This window comes from Hyperolius riggenbachi, chromosome 3 (assembly GCF_040937935.1).
Source record: "Hyperolius riggenbachi isolate aHypRig1 chromosome 3, aHypRig1.pri, whole genome shotgun sequence".
NCBI classification, from domain to species: Eukaryota; Metazoa; Chordata; class Amphibia; order Anura; family Hyperoliidae; genus Hyperolius; species Hyperolius riggenbachi.
Genome location: NC_090648.1, coordinates 216,528,229 through 216,544,586, shown reverse-complemented (window position 1 = coordinate 216,544,586; position 16,358 = coordinate 216,528,229). Strand labels below are relative to the sequence as shown.

At 40.2% G+C, this 16,358-nt stretch overlaps 1 protein-coding gene and 1 long non-coding RNA gene across 7 annotated transcripts in view; one reads left to right on the top strand and one right to left on the bottom strand.

Annotated features, from left to right (window-relative positions):
- The window catches only part of LINGO1 (leucine rich repeat and Ig domain containing 1), a 560,070-nt gene that overhangs the window by 57,635 nt on the left and 486,077 nt on the right, over positions 1 to 16,358 (bottom strand). For 4 of the 6 annotated variants that reach the window (XM_068275717.1, XM_068275716.1, XM_068275718.1 and 1 more), the window contains one exon: positions 470 to 537. The exons of the other annotated variants lie outside the window; for them this stretch is intronic. In XM_068275717.1, the coding sequence (XP_068131818.1) occupies positions 470 to 472 (3 nt within the window). In that variant the 5' untranslated portion in view covers positions 473 to 537. The remainder of the gene's footprint in view (positions 1 to 469; positions 538 to 16,358) is intronic. 6 annotated transcript variants of the gene reach the window in all.
- The window catches only part of LOC137563359 (uncharacterized), a 175,223-nt gene that overhangs the window by 106,548 nt on the left and 52,317 nt on the right, over positions 1 to 16,358 (top strand). The gene's annotated exons all lie outside the window — the stretch shown is intronic.

The window sequence follows — 16,358 nt, the reverse complement described above, 5'->3', positions numbered from 1 at the left end:
TGGTTGCCTGCATTTCTGCATGTTCATGATTGTGATCATGGGAACACCACTTTCTCGGTTAGCATTGTGGAGCAAAACAGTGGCATGCATCACGGCGGCCACCTGCATTGCCTGCGGCACATACGTGGAAACGAGGTCTAAAGGTGTGTCCACAAGACTCAACCCCTGCTGCAACAGTCCAGGCATGAGCTTATACAAACATATCCCTTGTGCACTGTTATGGGAAGGGGAGGAGGGATTGTGACAAGGCACACTACAGAGCAGCTTCTGGCAGGTAAGGTAAGGAGCAGAACAATACACTGAACTTTTGGTGTCTCATAAAAATCCTACATGCTGTGAAACACCTGAAGACACGTTAGATTCTCAACCAAGACAACCCTGAATGGCTACCTCGATCAATTTCCATCTGGTGTGTACAAGGCTTTAGTTAACCAGTCAACTAAATTACCAAATTTAAGTTATAACTCACCATTGTTCAGACTCAGGTGTCAAACTCCAGTCCTCGAGGCTCATATCCATGCCATTGTTTAGGATGGTCTGTGAAATGGAGAAATGTGTTCTACATGATGAACCACACCTTTCCTAATACAGTTCCATTAATTAATTTGAGCTGTGCCAAAAATATGTGAACCCTTGAGGACTGGAGTTCTCAGAGTTTAAAGGGAACTTAAGAGAAAAAAAAAGCAGTTTAGGTTACCAGAGGCTGCTTCCAGCTCCCTGCAGTTGTCTTATGCCCTTGCCCTTATTCAACAACCCTCCAGTCAGCCACAGCCCCCCTCTGAAATCTGGCCAGTCGTGGACTACTGTGCAATCCTGGCACCTCCTTATTGTGCTCTCGTGGTTGGTATTGTTCTACCCATGCGCAGTAGCAATTTTTAAGTACAGCCCAAGCGCAGAACGCTCCCATGAAGGGGAGCATGATCAGGAGGTGCTTGGCTCGGGGCTGTGCATACAGCCCACAGAACGGTGCTGCAGCAGACCACAGGATTGCGGAATGACAGTGAGGGCACAGCAGGGGGGCTGGAAAAAGCCCCAGGTAAATGAAACTGCTCTTTTTTCACTTTAGTTTTCCTTTGAAAATTAATTTGAAATCCTTTCCAGAGTAATATACATAAACAAGCTTTTCTCTTATCTTTTCTGGAATTTCCTTTGATCATGACAAAGTGTTCCATAGGTCTACATTCAATATGACTGCCTACAATCAAGTATGGCTTTGTTAGATCTGCTGAATCAAAGTATCAATTAAATTTGATCAGTTAGTTGCATCATTAACTATGGCAGCATTTACTTTTCTTATGTCATGTTGACCTTGAATAATTCTGTCCCTTATTTAGAGTAAATTTAAGAACCAGTGCTTACTTAGGTTCCATTAGCCTAATAAAGGAGGGTCGTCTGGAAAGAAAAGAGCGGTTTTCAATTAATCAATTAAGGAAACATTTTATTTATTTTATTTTAGACATGCTGTATCACCTGATTATTTCTCCACATAGTCACATCATTTATTTAAATAGTTATCTTTTTACAAGGTTTCAAATTCCTTTGTTGGAGTAGAATCCAGAAATATAGGGCCTGATTCACAAAGCGGTGCAAACTTTTTCGCGGACTTTTGCCCGCGCAAAGTGCCGCGATTCGCGCGATCGCAGACTTTTGCGCGCACAATTTGCCGCAAATTGCGCGCGCAAAAGTCCACGATCGCGCGAATCGCGGCACTTTGCGCGCGCAAAAGTCTGCGAAAAAGTTTGCACCGCTTTGTGAATCAGGCCCATAGTTGTGAGGTCTCGCATTATTATCCATAGGTGCAGGACCAATATAGCAAATTAGAAAAATCCATAGGGGTCACAAATATTAGAAAAATCCATGGGGCCACACACTTTCAAATACCAAGTGTTCTGTAATGATTCAAATGTCTAATATCCACAATAGTTTTAGAGCCATGGCGGGTCCCTTTTGTCAACAGTGTACTGTATCTTGCCTTGCCGCCCCCAAATTTGTTGATGACCAGATGAATATTTGCCGCTTGAGTCATTACAGAACACTTGGTGCTTGAAAGTGTGTGGACTCTCTGTGGATTTTTTTCTGATTTCTTGTAGCAGTATAGTATCACACACCTCACCTATGGTTTGGAGCAATTGAGGTGGATGGCAGCTTTATGTTAATGCTGCTGAACAAACAGTTACTAGAGTTCTGCACACATGTGACAAACAGTCTAGGGAGACAGAAGATTAACATGACTGCATGTTAAATTACAGAGAAAAAAACCTTGTGTGGTAGATATAAGCAAGCATTGGTTCCTTTTTTGATGACCCTCGTAATATTTAGTTTAAACATTTTTTCTCTTCACTCTCCCCTTGTAATTTCTTTACTGTAAACCAGCCGATGTGACTTGTACCACCCAGACAGCAGATAAATGTTATTGAAATGGATACTATAAATTTCTTCCAGCTGCTTTAGACTATTACCCGTCATGTATTAGGAAAGTACAAAGATTTTGCATTGCAATGTGAATAGTTATTATGTGTTGACACTGTTTTGATACAAACCTCTATAGTACACTGTATATAGGACTCTGATTTTGACTTGTTCATCTGGCTTTATCTGTTGTGTAAGTGTAACATGTGTTATCCTGTTATATATCACTGAAGCTTTCGTCTCAAAATTCAATAAAAAAAAAACCCTCTGAAACTATAAATTAGAAACCATTCAGTGTAAAAACAAAAAAAATTGCAAGAAGTGAACACATCAGGAATGGGGCAAATACAATTTCACAATACTGCACACCACTGTACTCAACGTTGATTTGTCGTTTAATGTGATCAAGAAATTACCTCTGCAGCTGCTCATGCAGGAACACTTAAATGCTGCATTCCTGAGCATAGTTGACATAATTGCAAATTGCTCAGTATGAGTTTACTGCAAGGTTTGGAAAATTATAGTTATATACTACCACTATTTTTTTTTAACTAGAACCGCATTCAATTAGTTAAACACAGGCCTTGAAAGTTCAGTGCAGAGAAATCTGGATGCATCCGAAGTGAAGATAATGTTATCTTGTGTTTACTTAATTGTATCAAGCGAGGAATGTGACACATTCTCTGTTTGCGCAGAAGCTCCTGGACACAGAGAGACACTGAAAACATTTCTGCCTTCAATACAACATGAATAAAACCAGTTATGAATAAAATGCAAAGGCAGCTCTCAAAGCAAAAACTGTACTTTTGGGAACTTGTAATTTCTAAATGAATAATAATACTTATGCACAAATGCAAATATGATAACCGTATGGCATATAAAAAGTAGGAAAACATGTTTTTATTGAATATTATGTCTGGGTTTTATACCGCTTTAAGGGGGTCATTTACCAGTATATGGAGTACTACAGACACAGGCCTCAATTCACAGAGCTTTATCAAACATTTTATCAAACGTTTGATAATTTTCCTCATGGGTAAAATCTAATTTTGAATTCACTAAGGTGTTATAGATTTATCGAATGTTTTATCGATGAAATGATCAATAAATCTATAACACCTTAGTGAATTTAAAATTAGATTTTACCCATGAGGAAAATTATCAAACGTTTGATAAAGTGTTTGATAAAGCTCCGTGAATTGAGGCCACAGTCTTGTTTTATGTGTATTTTATGTGTGAATTTTTTTTTTAATATTGTTTGGGATTTAGAGATTGACATGCACCATTTTTGTATATGATTAGATTTATATGAGAATAATTTAATAAAGTCCTTTAAAACCTTTTTTAATGTACATTGGTATTAATCTAGGATTGGACATAAACATATACGAGTAACAAATTTTAGTATTATAATAGAACTATTCAACCGCCTCTCCTGCCTTTTGTGACACCCATTAGAAGTAGAAGTGTGTGAAATTTCTACAACTTAAAGCCAAAAGCCATGGCAGAGGCTGTATCCCGTCCACATTTGAGGAAAACAAAGTTTCTTTATGGTTTCTTAGACATGTACTAGTTCTTAACCAGTATGTTAACACTTGTTATTTCCAATGTCCTTGAGGTGTTCTGTCTTATGCCATTATTCCCTGGTGGTGGGGGCTTAACCTGTAACACTTGGCCCTCTCTGCCCCTTCAGGCTTGTAATACTATTACAGGATTAGACAGATTTTATACATTCTAATGACTGTCAGTAAAAGACAAGAATAGATGACAGGATTTAAAAGAAGGAAAAGAAAGCAACAGACATATGCTTTAAAGGCAAACTATAGCAGAACAACCAATATACAATATATCAAAAAGAACAACGTAGGGTATTGGAAAAAAAATTACATAAGAAAAAAGAAAAGAAAACAAGGAAATTTAGAAAAATATGTTTACTCTTCCTAGAAATTAGTAAACCATCCATTTACCCACCTGTGTGGTTAGCTGCCAACATTCATAGTTTACACTCAATTTTAATCATTTTGCATCCAATGGACCGGCTCAACATTGATATTTCAGCTTTCTCCTTATTCAATAATTGTATGTATAATTTTTGGGGGCACGTTAGACATTCTTAGAACAGTGTTTCTGTCCAAGAGTTGTTTTATTTTATTGTCAATGCATTGTAAAAGGAAACAGGAGAAAGAAATAGGAAAAAATATAGGTTTTGTCGGTTTTAAAACACTATAGTTTAAAGTAAACATTGCTTCTCTAGATACAATCTCAGATTGTATTCAGCTATTTATTCCGTCTACTAGCACACTTCAGTTCTGTTAATGGTACTATTTACAGTGAAGCTATTTTATTTTGAAATAAAGGTATATTTTTCTGCTCTGCATACATTTTTCTCCCTGAGTGCCTGCACTGTATTAATAAGAATAAATGTTTATGCTAGAAATGGAGAAGCAGAGGTCGACAAGAAAGTTAATTGGCTATTTTTTTTTCATATACAGCACACTGCCTTAAAAGTAGGTGTGGTTATAAGAGGTCGCTGAAGACTATTTTCATTGTAACAGCCCGATGTCATGTGTCTCACTTTTAGTTCTCCCATTACAGAGTTCCAAGTTATATTGTTATTTTTTTATATTATTGTTTGCACCTCCATTTACAGTGCTCTCTGTATAGAGTCACCATCATAGTGACTCAGTATATAATGGCACCCTTAATTTTCCCTCATTTATATTGCCCCCTATAGAATTCCCCATCATAGTGCTCATAGAGCCCACTCCATTTATAGTGCTCTTTATATATTGTCTCTTATAGTGCCTCCATATGTAGTGGCACCTTATATAGGTGCTCCCTCACAGTGCCCCGCATACAGTCTTTCCAAGGGTCAGTACTAGGTCCAATTCCCTTAGCAGTTGATTCCCAGCAAAGCTGATGCTGGGATTTTATCTGACTGCCACCTGGAGTCAGGAAGGAATGTTTTTATTTTGCCTTCCCCTGGATCAACTGGGATATGTGAGGATGCAGGAGAGAAAATTACCCAATGCTTATAGTTTTCTGGTTGGATGAATGGCTTGTTTCAACCAAACTAACTACACAACTTACAGTGTCCCATTTATAGTTACCCCATCATTGTGCCCTCTATGAATAGTATGCCCTTTATGGTGCTCATCATATAATGTCCCCAATTAATTGTGATTTCCCTTTATAATGCCACATTAGCATATTCACCTTATGAAGCCCTTGAAGCCCCTGGTAAGCAAATCAACTGTCACTGAAACACATAGATATGTTAATTATATATATTGTGATGGTCAGAGCAGATGTCTGCTTGGTTCTGGCCTGGATGTGAAGGAAAAGGTCCTGGATAATGACTTTTGTTGCAATTTAGCAACAACATTATCTGGTAGATTAGTTTGGGATCCAGGGCTGGCGTGTATTGGAAGAAGGGTGGGCCTTACACGCCACTCCTCCAAGTCCAGGCCTGAGTTTGGAAGAGAGGGTGTTAATGGATTCACCTGTGTGGATTTGCATAAGTACCTGCATTAGGCAGGATGCAGTGGGCTGTATGTGGAGCAAGCAGGCTCCGGGAAGGCTGTGTAGCCAAGAGGGCTGCCAGGCCTGTAGCAGCAGGGAAGCTGCTGATGTGGAAGTGCTGGAGGGGAGTTGGACTCCAGTACTGGAAAACCAGGAGAAGCCTGGGAAAAGGTGAGTGACACCAGGACTGTCATTAGGCCCGTGGCAGGGTGTCACTGAAAAGCCAGTGTGGCTGAAGAAGGCTGTATAATTTTGTGCTGTGCCGACAGTGTGATTACTGCATACTCAGAGTGGTCTATTTTGTTGCTGTTTATGGACATTGTTTGACTGACAATAAAGCAGAATTGTTGTATTCTTACCCTAAAAAAAGACTCACTGGCTGGTGTGTTATGACCCTTGATGCTGCTGACCTACTCTACCATTGAGTTAAAACCCCCCAGAATATCACAATATATATATATATATATATATATATATATATATATATATATATATACATACAGTAGGTTGCAAAAGTATTCGGCCCCCTTGAAGTTTTCAACATTTTGTCACATTACTGCCACAAACATGAATCAATTTTATTGGAATTCCACATGAAAGACCAATACAAAGTGGTGTACACATGAGAAGTGGAACGAAAATCATACATAATTTCAAACATTTTTTACAAATAAATAACTGCAAAGTGGTGTGTGCATAATTATTCGCGCCCCTTTGATCTGAGTGTAGTCAGTTGCCTATAGACTTTGCCTGATGAGTGCTAATGACTAAATAGAGTGCACCTGTGTGTAATCTAATGTCAGTACAAATACAGCTGCTCTGTGAGGTCCTCAGAGGTTGGCTAAGAGAATATTGGGAGCAACAACACCGTGAAGTCCAAAGAACACACAAGACAGGTCAGGGATAAAGTTATTGAGAAATTTAAAGCAGGCTTAGGCTACAAAAAGATTTCCAAAGCCTTGAACATCCCACGGAGCACTGTTCAAGCGATCATTCAGAAATTGAAGGAGTATGGCACAACTGTACACCTAAACTCACAGGCTGAACAAGGAGAGCGCTGATCAGAAATGCAGTCAAGAGGCCCATGGTGACTCTGGACGAGCTGCAGAGAGCTACAGCTCAGGTGGGAGACTCTGTCTATAGGACAACTATTAGTCATGCACTGTACAAAGTTGGCCTTTATGGAAGAGTGGCAAGAAGAAAGCCATTGTTAACAGAAAGCATAAGAAGTCCCGTTTGCAGTTTGCCATAAGCCATGTGGGGGACACAGAAACCATGTGGAAGAAGGTGCTCTGGTCAGATGGGACCAAAATGGAAATTTTTGGCCAAAATGCAAAACGCTATGTGTGGCAGAAAACTAACACTGCACATCACTCTGAACACACCATCCCCACTGTCAAATATGGTGGTGGCAGCATCATGCTTGGGGGGTGCATCTCTTCAGCAGGGACACGGAAGCTGTCAGAGTTGATGGGAAGATAGATGGAGCCAAACACAGGGCAAACTTGGAAGAAAACCTCTTGGAGACTGCAAAAGACTTGAGACTGGGGCGGAGGTTCACCTTTCAGCAGGACAATGACCCTAAACATAAAGCCAGTGCAACAATAGAATGGTTTAAAACAAAACATATCTATGTGTTAGAATGGCCCAGTCAAAGTCCAGATCTATCGAGAATTTGTGGCAAGATCTGAAAACTGCTGTTCACAAACGCTGTACATCTAATCTGACTGAGCTGGAGCTGTTTCGCAAAGAAGAATGGGCAAGGATTTCAGTCTCTAGATGTGCAAAGCTGGTAGAGGCATACCCTAAAACACTGGCAGCTGTAATTGCAGCAAAAGGTGGTTCTACAAAGTATTGACTCAGGGGCCGAATAATTACGCACACCCCACTTTGCAGTTATTTATTTGTAAAAAATGTTTGGAATCATGTATGATTTCCATTCCACTTCTCACATGTACACCACTTTGTGTTGATCTTTCACGTGGAATTCCAATAAAATTGATGCATGTTTGTGGCAGTAATGTGACAAAATGTGGGAAACTTGCAAGCCACTGTATATAGTGGGATGCGAAAGTTTGAGCAACCTTGTTAATCGTCATGATTTTACTGTATAAATCGTTGGTTGTTATGATAAAAAATGTCAGTAAAATATATCATATAGGAGACACACACAGTGATATTTGAGAAGTGAAATGAAGTTTGTTGGATTTGTTGGATTTACAGAAAGTGTGCAATAATTGTTTAAACAAAATTAGGCAGGTGCATAAATTTAGGCATCCACTAAAAAGAAATGAAATCAATATTTAGTAGATCCGCCTTTTGCAGAAATTACAGACTCTAAACGCTTGCTGTAGGTTCCAACGAGAGTCTGGATTCTGGTTGAAGGTATTTTGGACCATTCCTCTTTACAAAACATCTCTAGTTCATTCAGGTTTGATGGCTTCCAAGCATGGACAACTCTCTTTAACTCACACCACAGATTTTCAATTATATTCAGGTTTGGTGACTGAGATGGTCATTCCAGAACATTGTACTTGTTCCTGTGCATGAATGCCTTAGTGGATTTTGAGCAGTTTTTAAGGTTTTTGTCTTGTTGAAAGATCCAACCTTGGCACAGCTTCAGCTTTGTCACTGAGTCTCCATAATCTGCTGATACTGAGTGGAATCTATGCATCCCTCAACTTTGACAAGATTCCCAGTCCCTGCACTGGCCACACAGCCCCACAGCATGATAGAACCACCACCATATTTCACTGTAGGTAGCAGGTGTTTTTCTTGGAATGCTGTGTTCTTTTTCCTCGATGCATAACACCCCTTGTTATGCCCAAATAACTCATCAGTCCACAGCACCTTATTCCAAAATGAAGCTGGCTTGTCCAAATGTGCTTTAGCATACCTCAAGCGGCTCTGTTTGTGCTGTGGGCTTCCTCTGCATCACTCTCGCATACAGCATCTCCTTGTGTAAAGTGCACCGAATAGTTAAACGATGCACAGTGACTCCATCTGCAGCAACATGATGTTGTAGGTCTTTGGAGCTGGTCTGTGGGTTGACTCTGACTGTTCTCACCATTCGTCGCTTCTGTCTATCCGAGATTTTTCTTGGTCTGCCACTTCAAGCCTTAACTTAAACTGAGCCTGTGGTCTTCCATTTCCTCAATATGTTCCTAGCCGTGGAAACAGACAGCTGAAATCTCTGAGACAGCTTTCTGTATCCTTCCCCTAAACCAATATGGTGAACAATTTTTGTCTTAAGGTCATTTGAGAGTTGTTTTGAGACCCCCATGTTGCTACTCTTCAGAGAAAATTAAAGAGAAAGGAAACTTTTAATTTACCCCCCTTAAATACTCTTTTCTCATAATTGGATTCACCTGTGTATGTAGGTCAGGGGTCACTGAGCTTACCAAGACAATTTGAGTTCCAATAATTAGTTCTAAAGGTTTTGGAATCAATAAAATGACAACAGTGCACAAATTTATGCACGTGCCTAATTTTATTTAAACAATTATTGTGCACTTTCTGTAAATCCAATAAACTTAATTTCACTTCTCAAATATCACTGTGTGTATCTCCTATATGATATATTTAGCTGACATGTTTTATTGTAACAACCAACAATTTATAAAGGAAAATCACGACAATTAACAAGGTTGCCCAAACTTTCGCATCCCACTATATATACTGTATATATATATATATATATATATACATATATACATATATATATATATATATATATATATATATATATATATATATATATATATATATATATATATATATATATATATACACAATACATACACACACACTCTCTCTCTATTACTGTCATCAACCGGTTTACTGGCATGAAATAAATTAATTGTAAAGAATCGGCTGTACTTCTAAGCTTTTCTCATAAGTTATCTTTCCTTACAATTTTCTCATCTTATATGTGGCCTGTCACAGCTTTTCAATACCTAGTAACTAAAATGGTGCTACAACTAAAACTACTTGCCTTCTGCTACCAATCGCTACTTTCCTGCCACTAAAATCTATTGATCACTACCAGCCTCTAGCATCTACCAATCACTACCTACACACCACTAGAATATAGTAATTGTGTCTGACACTAGAATCTAACTGTCACTACCAGCTTGCCACTAGAAACTACATAATACTGTATGCTTGACGTAGGCAATATCTGACTATCATTAATATCTGCTTTATTGTTGGAAATATCTACATATAACCGATATCTGCCGATTGTTAACAATACCTGCATGTCATTGATATTTGGCTATTGTTGGAAATGGCTTCATGACTTTGGTATCTGTTATTGCTAATAAATGCACATCGTAATTTGCCTGTCGTGCTTGCTTAGTAGCTTACTACAAATTTATAAAGATTGTAAGCTTGCAAGGGCAGGGCTCTCTCCCTCTTTTGTGTCTTGGAAAACATTATACATTTTATTTATCATGTTACTTTTATCACTGTCATTACCAATTCTGTATTTTGTATTCTGTATGCTGTATCATTTTTTGTATTTTGTCACGTCACTAATTATGTATCTTGTATATTAGTGTACACCATTGTCTGTATTATGTACCCCATGTTTGTTTCTTGCTTTGTAAAAATAATGATTATATATATATATATATATATATATATATATATATATATATATATATATATATACACACACTTTGTAACATTTTTACTTCATACACCATATGACACCACCATAGGATCAGGAGCAGTGATGCTGGTTTGTGGCCCAGTAACTTACAAAGGTAACGGGAATATCATACACTAACACGGAGCCTACTACATGCAATCTAGGCTCATGTACTGTAGTATGCTCAGTATTTGTTCACTCTTCTTTGGTGCTCAGAGCTTTTCCAGCTATTCTTGGATCCTAGCAACACCCCTCAATATTTCAGAGTCAATGTGTGTACTGGGCAAAGTATTTGTTAATATGGTTTTATCTTCATTACTACTACAGAAATTCATTTTTTTGTTAAATAAGTTATATAAGTGATTGCCCTGTATTAATAGCATGTATTAATGCATGTGTTGTGTGTGGTGGTGATGGTGGTGTGCAGGAGAGGGTGACTCAAGTTTCAATGCGTTGGGTACCAAACAGATCAGCAAGGTCCCTGCATATGGCATCCCTACTAACTTCCAAAGCGTATTGCATTGCAATATTTTCCATTAGAACATTAGAAGGTAATGATTGGGTGGGAAAACCAGGCAACTGGACTTCTATAGAACCTTCCTGCCATTAATTTTCCTGTATACGGGCACGTTTAGTGACAGGCACTGTTTACAAGCATGACTTTAGGTCTGCCTGGTGATATATAAGAAAGAGGCAGAACTAATATTGCCTTTTTTACGGCTCATAATTTTAAGGTTTTCCAATGTGCAAACAGCCTTGATTTTCCACCTCCTCGGAGTACATATAAACATTGATTTCTTTTCTGTGTAACGCTGTTCAAAGTTTGAAGCTCGAATCTGAAGGAAAAACAACATAATTAAAAGGCTGAAGCTGACAAACTAAGCACATGCATAACACAGGAACTGAGGTTGCAGAAGAGGGAGACTGGCTGCAAAGTGGCCTCAATCTCATCATTTAGTAGAATCATTCTTTGGTCATTTCGGTACCCAAGACCTGTCCTGTATAGTTTCATGTTACATATCAAATAATAAGCGGCAGTGATCGCATAGCTCACAACTGTCCTTGCTTTCAAGGGACAGTTCCTGTTTTAAAAGTAAATGCCCTGTTCCTTTTTCTAGTGCCTATCTTTTTGGTCTGATGTACAGATCCGTATACATAAATATATTTGCATACTACAAAGCAGTTACAGTACAAAACGAATTAATTGCTTTACTCATCTCTAAATGCCAATATAAAGTAATGGAAGAAGGGAGCAGTGTAATCTGAATAATAACATTTTATATATATGTTACGGCCAGAACCCGAAGTCTGGCCACTTCGGGTTCTGGCCGGTCAAATCTAGAAGTGGCCGGCTGATGCGGCCAATGTTAGAAATAAACGTTTCTTCCGAAATTTGGCCGGCCAGAACGCGTTCTGGCTAAGTGTGGCCGGCCAAGTCCCGATCTGCCGCTCACCTCTCCCTCCCCTGATGCCGCTAGCCAGACCTCACATCAGGACGACCCGGACCGGAGAGGTAAAGAGAGGCAGAGCAGCGCCGCACACGCGACCCGCAAGACGCTTACACTTCCATGCAGAGGTGACGTCATTGCTCACTTCCGCATGTGAAGTGTATGGGTCAGGGCGGGTAGTGTGCGAGCAGCCAGAAAAACCCCCACCCCCCACAGCCATGCAAAACTACCCCAGCAATGCACAGTGCCCAGAAAAGCCCCCCCCCCCCCCTGGCCATGCAAAGGGCCCAGCATATGAAACCCCAGCCATGCAAAAACCCAGCAAATCCCCCCCCCCACAGCCATGCAAAGCGCCCAGCAAATCCCTCCCCCCAGCCATATAAAGCGCCCAGCAAAGGCCCCCCCTCCCCTCAGCAAAGCCTCCCCCCCTCCAGCCACGTATAGCACCCACCTGACTGCCACAGCAGAGCAGCTAATTTAAAAACACAGGATGTTAACAATATGCCTGCTCCCAAGAAAGCAGGATGTAGACACACTGCAGATTTATTGCAGGATTTGTATCAGCTGTAACTAACAAATAGAAAGAAGTTCCGAGTGCCATTCATGTTTCTGGACTTTGGCCGGTTCTAGAACTGGCCAGCCAATGTCAGAAATTCCCAGCATTTTGGACTTTGGCCGACGTCAAATCAGCCAGTTCTAGAAACGTCCGGCCAGTTCTAGAATTGGCCGATTTCTGGTTTTGGCCGTAACATATATATAAAATCGGACATGTGTGTTGGCCACCATCACTCGAAAATACTTTGACCGATTTCAACAAAATTTGGTATACAGAACCATTACAAGCTGGAATGATATGTTCTGGGGTTCTCATGCCCTCCCTTCCCCGGTGGAACCACTAACAACCAATCCAATTTTACCCATTCACATCAATGGGAAAATTTAAAAGGCTGCTATTCTCACAGTAATAAAGCCAGAGACCCAAAACTTGGCACAGTTGGTCACTTGGTGACCAAGACTAAACATTTTGAGAAAGTTGGTGTAGCATAAAACAGCCAATTAAATTTCAGCCATTAATTTTAAATAGGAAATGTAAACTGCAGCCATTCTTACACTGTTAATGGCAGGGTTCTCAAACTTGGCACAGTTGGTCACTGGGTGACTGGGATTAATATTCAGAAAAGTGGGTGGAGCCTACAACAGCCAATTAAAATTCCCCTACTGATTTTGAAGGGGAATATTTAAATTGCTACCATTCTTACACAGTTATTGGCAGAGGCCTCAAACCTGCCAGTCAATCATTGGGTGACTGGGATTCAAATTCAGAAAAGAGCAGAAAAGAGGGCATAGCCAAAAACAGCCAATCTGATTTGTTTGATTGATTTCAATGGGAAAATTGAAACTTCTTCCATTCTCACATTATCGATGTCAAGGACCCCAAAGCTCACAAACTTGGTTATTTACTGACTGTGTCTCTAGGTTAGAAAAAGTTTCTGGACCAGCAACAATCAAAAACATACTTCAGCTAGCATGCAATAAACTCTGCATGTCATGGGTGACCAGAAATTGTCGCTGAAGAAATGCGCGTGTGTGTGTGTGTGTGTGTGTGTGTGTGTGTGTGTTTGTGTGTGTTGGTGGTGGTGGGGGGGTACGACAAAAAAGTTGGGTACTGTATGTGACATTTTTTATTTGTACTAGCTGTAGTTTATTAAAAAATTGATGGTAGCTTCCCCTGGTCATATCCTGAGCATACTGACTTAACATCCAAAGTGTGTGTACAGGATGTACAGAGTCATTAAGAGCATATATGAAAGATACCGTATACGAATGGTAAATATGCCAAACAATTAATGCGGGTGCCATGAACCAAAAGGTAGCAGGTGCCACCATAAAATCTATGCCCAGCGGCAGTAATCCGGCAGGCTTGTTTTTCATTTAATTTATTCAGTATTCACAAATCAGATTCCATGCAAGAAACCCTAAGTACAGTTATTAAACAACCATCTCTATAAAGGCCAATCTTTTGGAATCCTTGAGGATCCCCTTACCAAAGAAATTCAATCAAACTGACACACAGAAAAAAAAAACAGTTCTGAGAATCAAACATGGCAATCAACAAAATAAGTCATACAAAACATACAATAGCAATTTCTCATAATGCCAGGATTACTTGTGTGTCACCGAAATACAAATACTAAGGTGAAATTAATCAAGACCAAGTCATAATGCCCAACAGAAAGAAAGGACTCTGTACAAATAAACGGATACAGAGCAACCAGTCATGTGTCAGATCAATAATATTGCATAGGAGGCTTAAAGCGCTATCCGCAACAGTAAATCAATCAACATAAGAGCAAATATAAAGCATACCTTGCAGAGGAATGAACCATTGTAAAGGGTGGAGCCCAGGTACCATGCAATGCACCACATGAAATATAAAGTAACCACTATAATAATAAGTGTCTCAAATAAAAAAGTGCCAAGCTTACAGCCAAAGCCTGTGCACTTATTCACATGATGTGCATTTTCCACGCGTTTTCCTCCCTGTCCCTGCCTGGAGCATTAGATGCACTTCCATAAGTATGTAAAATAGTTACTTTATTGCTCTTTGTGTGTCCCTCATTCTGGCATCATGAAAAAGCCCACTCAAGTGCTCACTCAGCAACTGCCTCATAGTATTCCTACCAAGGAATTTCTGTTTCATTTTAAAGATCTGGTTACCATGGTATTCAACATCTGCTTTAACCCAAGAGTGGGTGGCAAATCCTAACCATTTAACCACATACTATTTTAACTAATTTGTCCAATCACTTATGCTATCCCCAGTGGCGGAGCCTACTTAGAAATGTATGGAGACACCTTTAGAAGTCAGGGCCCATGTCTCTGAAGGCATGAGATAACAGTCCAGCAAGGTAAGTGTCTGATGTGACTATTCTCTCTAATCCTCTGTGTGATCCCCATACTGATATGCTTTATTAGCTCAGCTGAGCGGCATGCTCTACGGATTGTGGGTGGGAAGAGGAGCAGAAGATCTCCACAGAGGGGAATACAAAAATAATTGGATAGAAAAAAAAATCAATGCTGCTGTCTTTTCCCTAGAGAAGAGTGGGGACACTAATAGCACTAATAGACACATTAGACTGTCACCTGATTTGATGATATATGACAGGGGCGTTGCTAGCCCCAAAGATCAGTTGCACGTGTGCCGGATCTATTTTGGGGTGCCCTGGATGTCCCTCAGGCAGAGTCAGCTGTGGTGCTTTAATGGCGGGCATGCTGGGAGCTGTGGTGCATCCATCGGGGGTATGCTCGGTGGTGTGGTCCCTCTATGTGGGCATCCCTGTGTGCTGTGGTGCCATGCTTGGCACTGTGATGGCTTTATGGGGGCATGCAGGGAGCTGTGATTCTTCTATGGAGACTTGCTGGGAGTTGTGGTGCCTCAATTACAGGCCCGTGGAAACATGGGAGGGGATCCACTAGAAGGTCAGGGAATAATATGGGGGACTGCCAGATAAACTGGCAGCAGGCCAACCCACCCAGCAGAAAGTCAGACCGGCCAGCACAGAAGCCAGTTTTGTTTAAGTGACAATGCCTATTTATATGATATGCTGCATTTTGGGTTTGTTTTGTGTATTAATGGAGAGGGGGCTTCAGCCAACATTTTGCTGTGCAGGCTTCTTAGACCACTGTTAAGTTCATGTAAATTTGGCCCCACACATGACCACACCCACATTCTGGTGCATGGCCACACCCCTTTTGCAGCTGGAGTGCCTAAAAATGCACCGGATGTCTTAGCTAGCCTAGTAATGCCCCGATATATGATCAGTTTGGCTGACAGAAGGCCTGTACAATATTGTGTAAAACTGGTCAGGCACAGCCCAATACAATCAAGTGAGGCAGTCAGTTTAAAGTGAACCTCCGGACTAAAAATCTACTCAGCAGCACTGAAAAGGCTTGGTGTTTCTTTAACACTTGTTTTCCTTACCAAAGCATCATTTTTAGCTGCATTTTTAGCTAAGCTTCACCCATCAAAGAAAAAAGCTCGGGCTTTTTTTCCCTGATGCTGTGCAGAGCATGATGGGATTTCCTATGTTGTTGTTCACGTTGCCTAGCAACTGGGAGAGGTGCTCAGGACACAGGACAGTTGGAACTGTGCCTCATGCTCCTTGTCTCCTCCTGTCAACCAAAAAGATGGCTGCCATCATGAAATCAATTATTTGTTTGTTCTTTTAAAACAGTGTGGGTAAGAGATTATATTACCTATTTATTTTAATTAACATAACTAATGTAACTTAACCTATTTTGGTTCCTGGACGTAGTTTCTACGT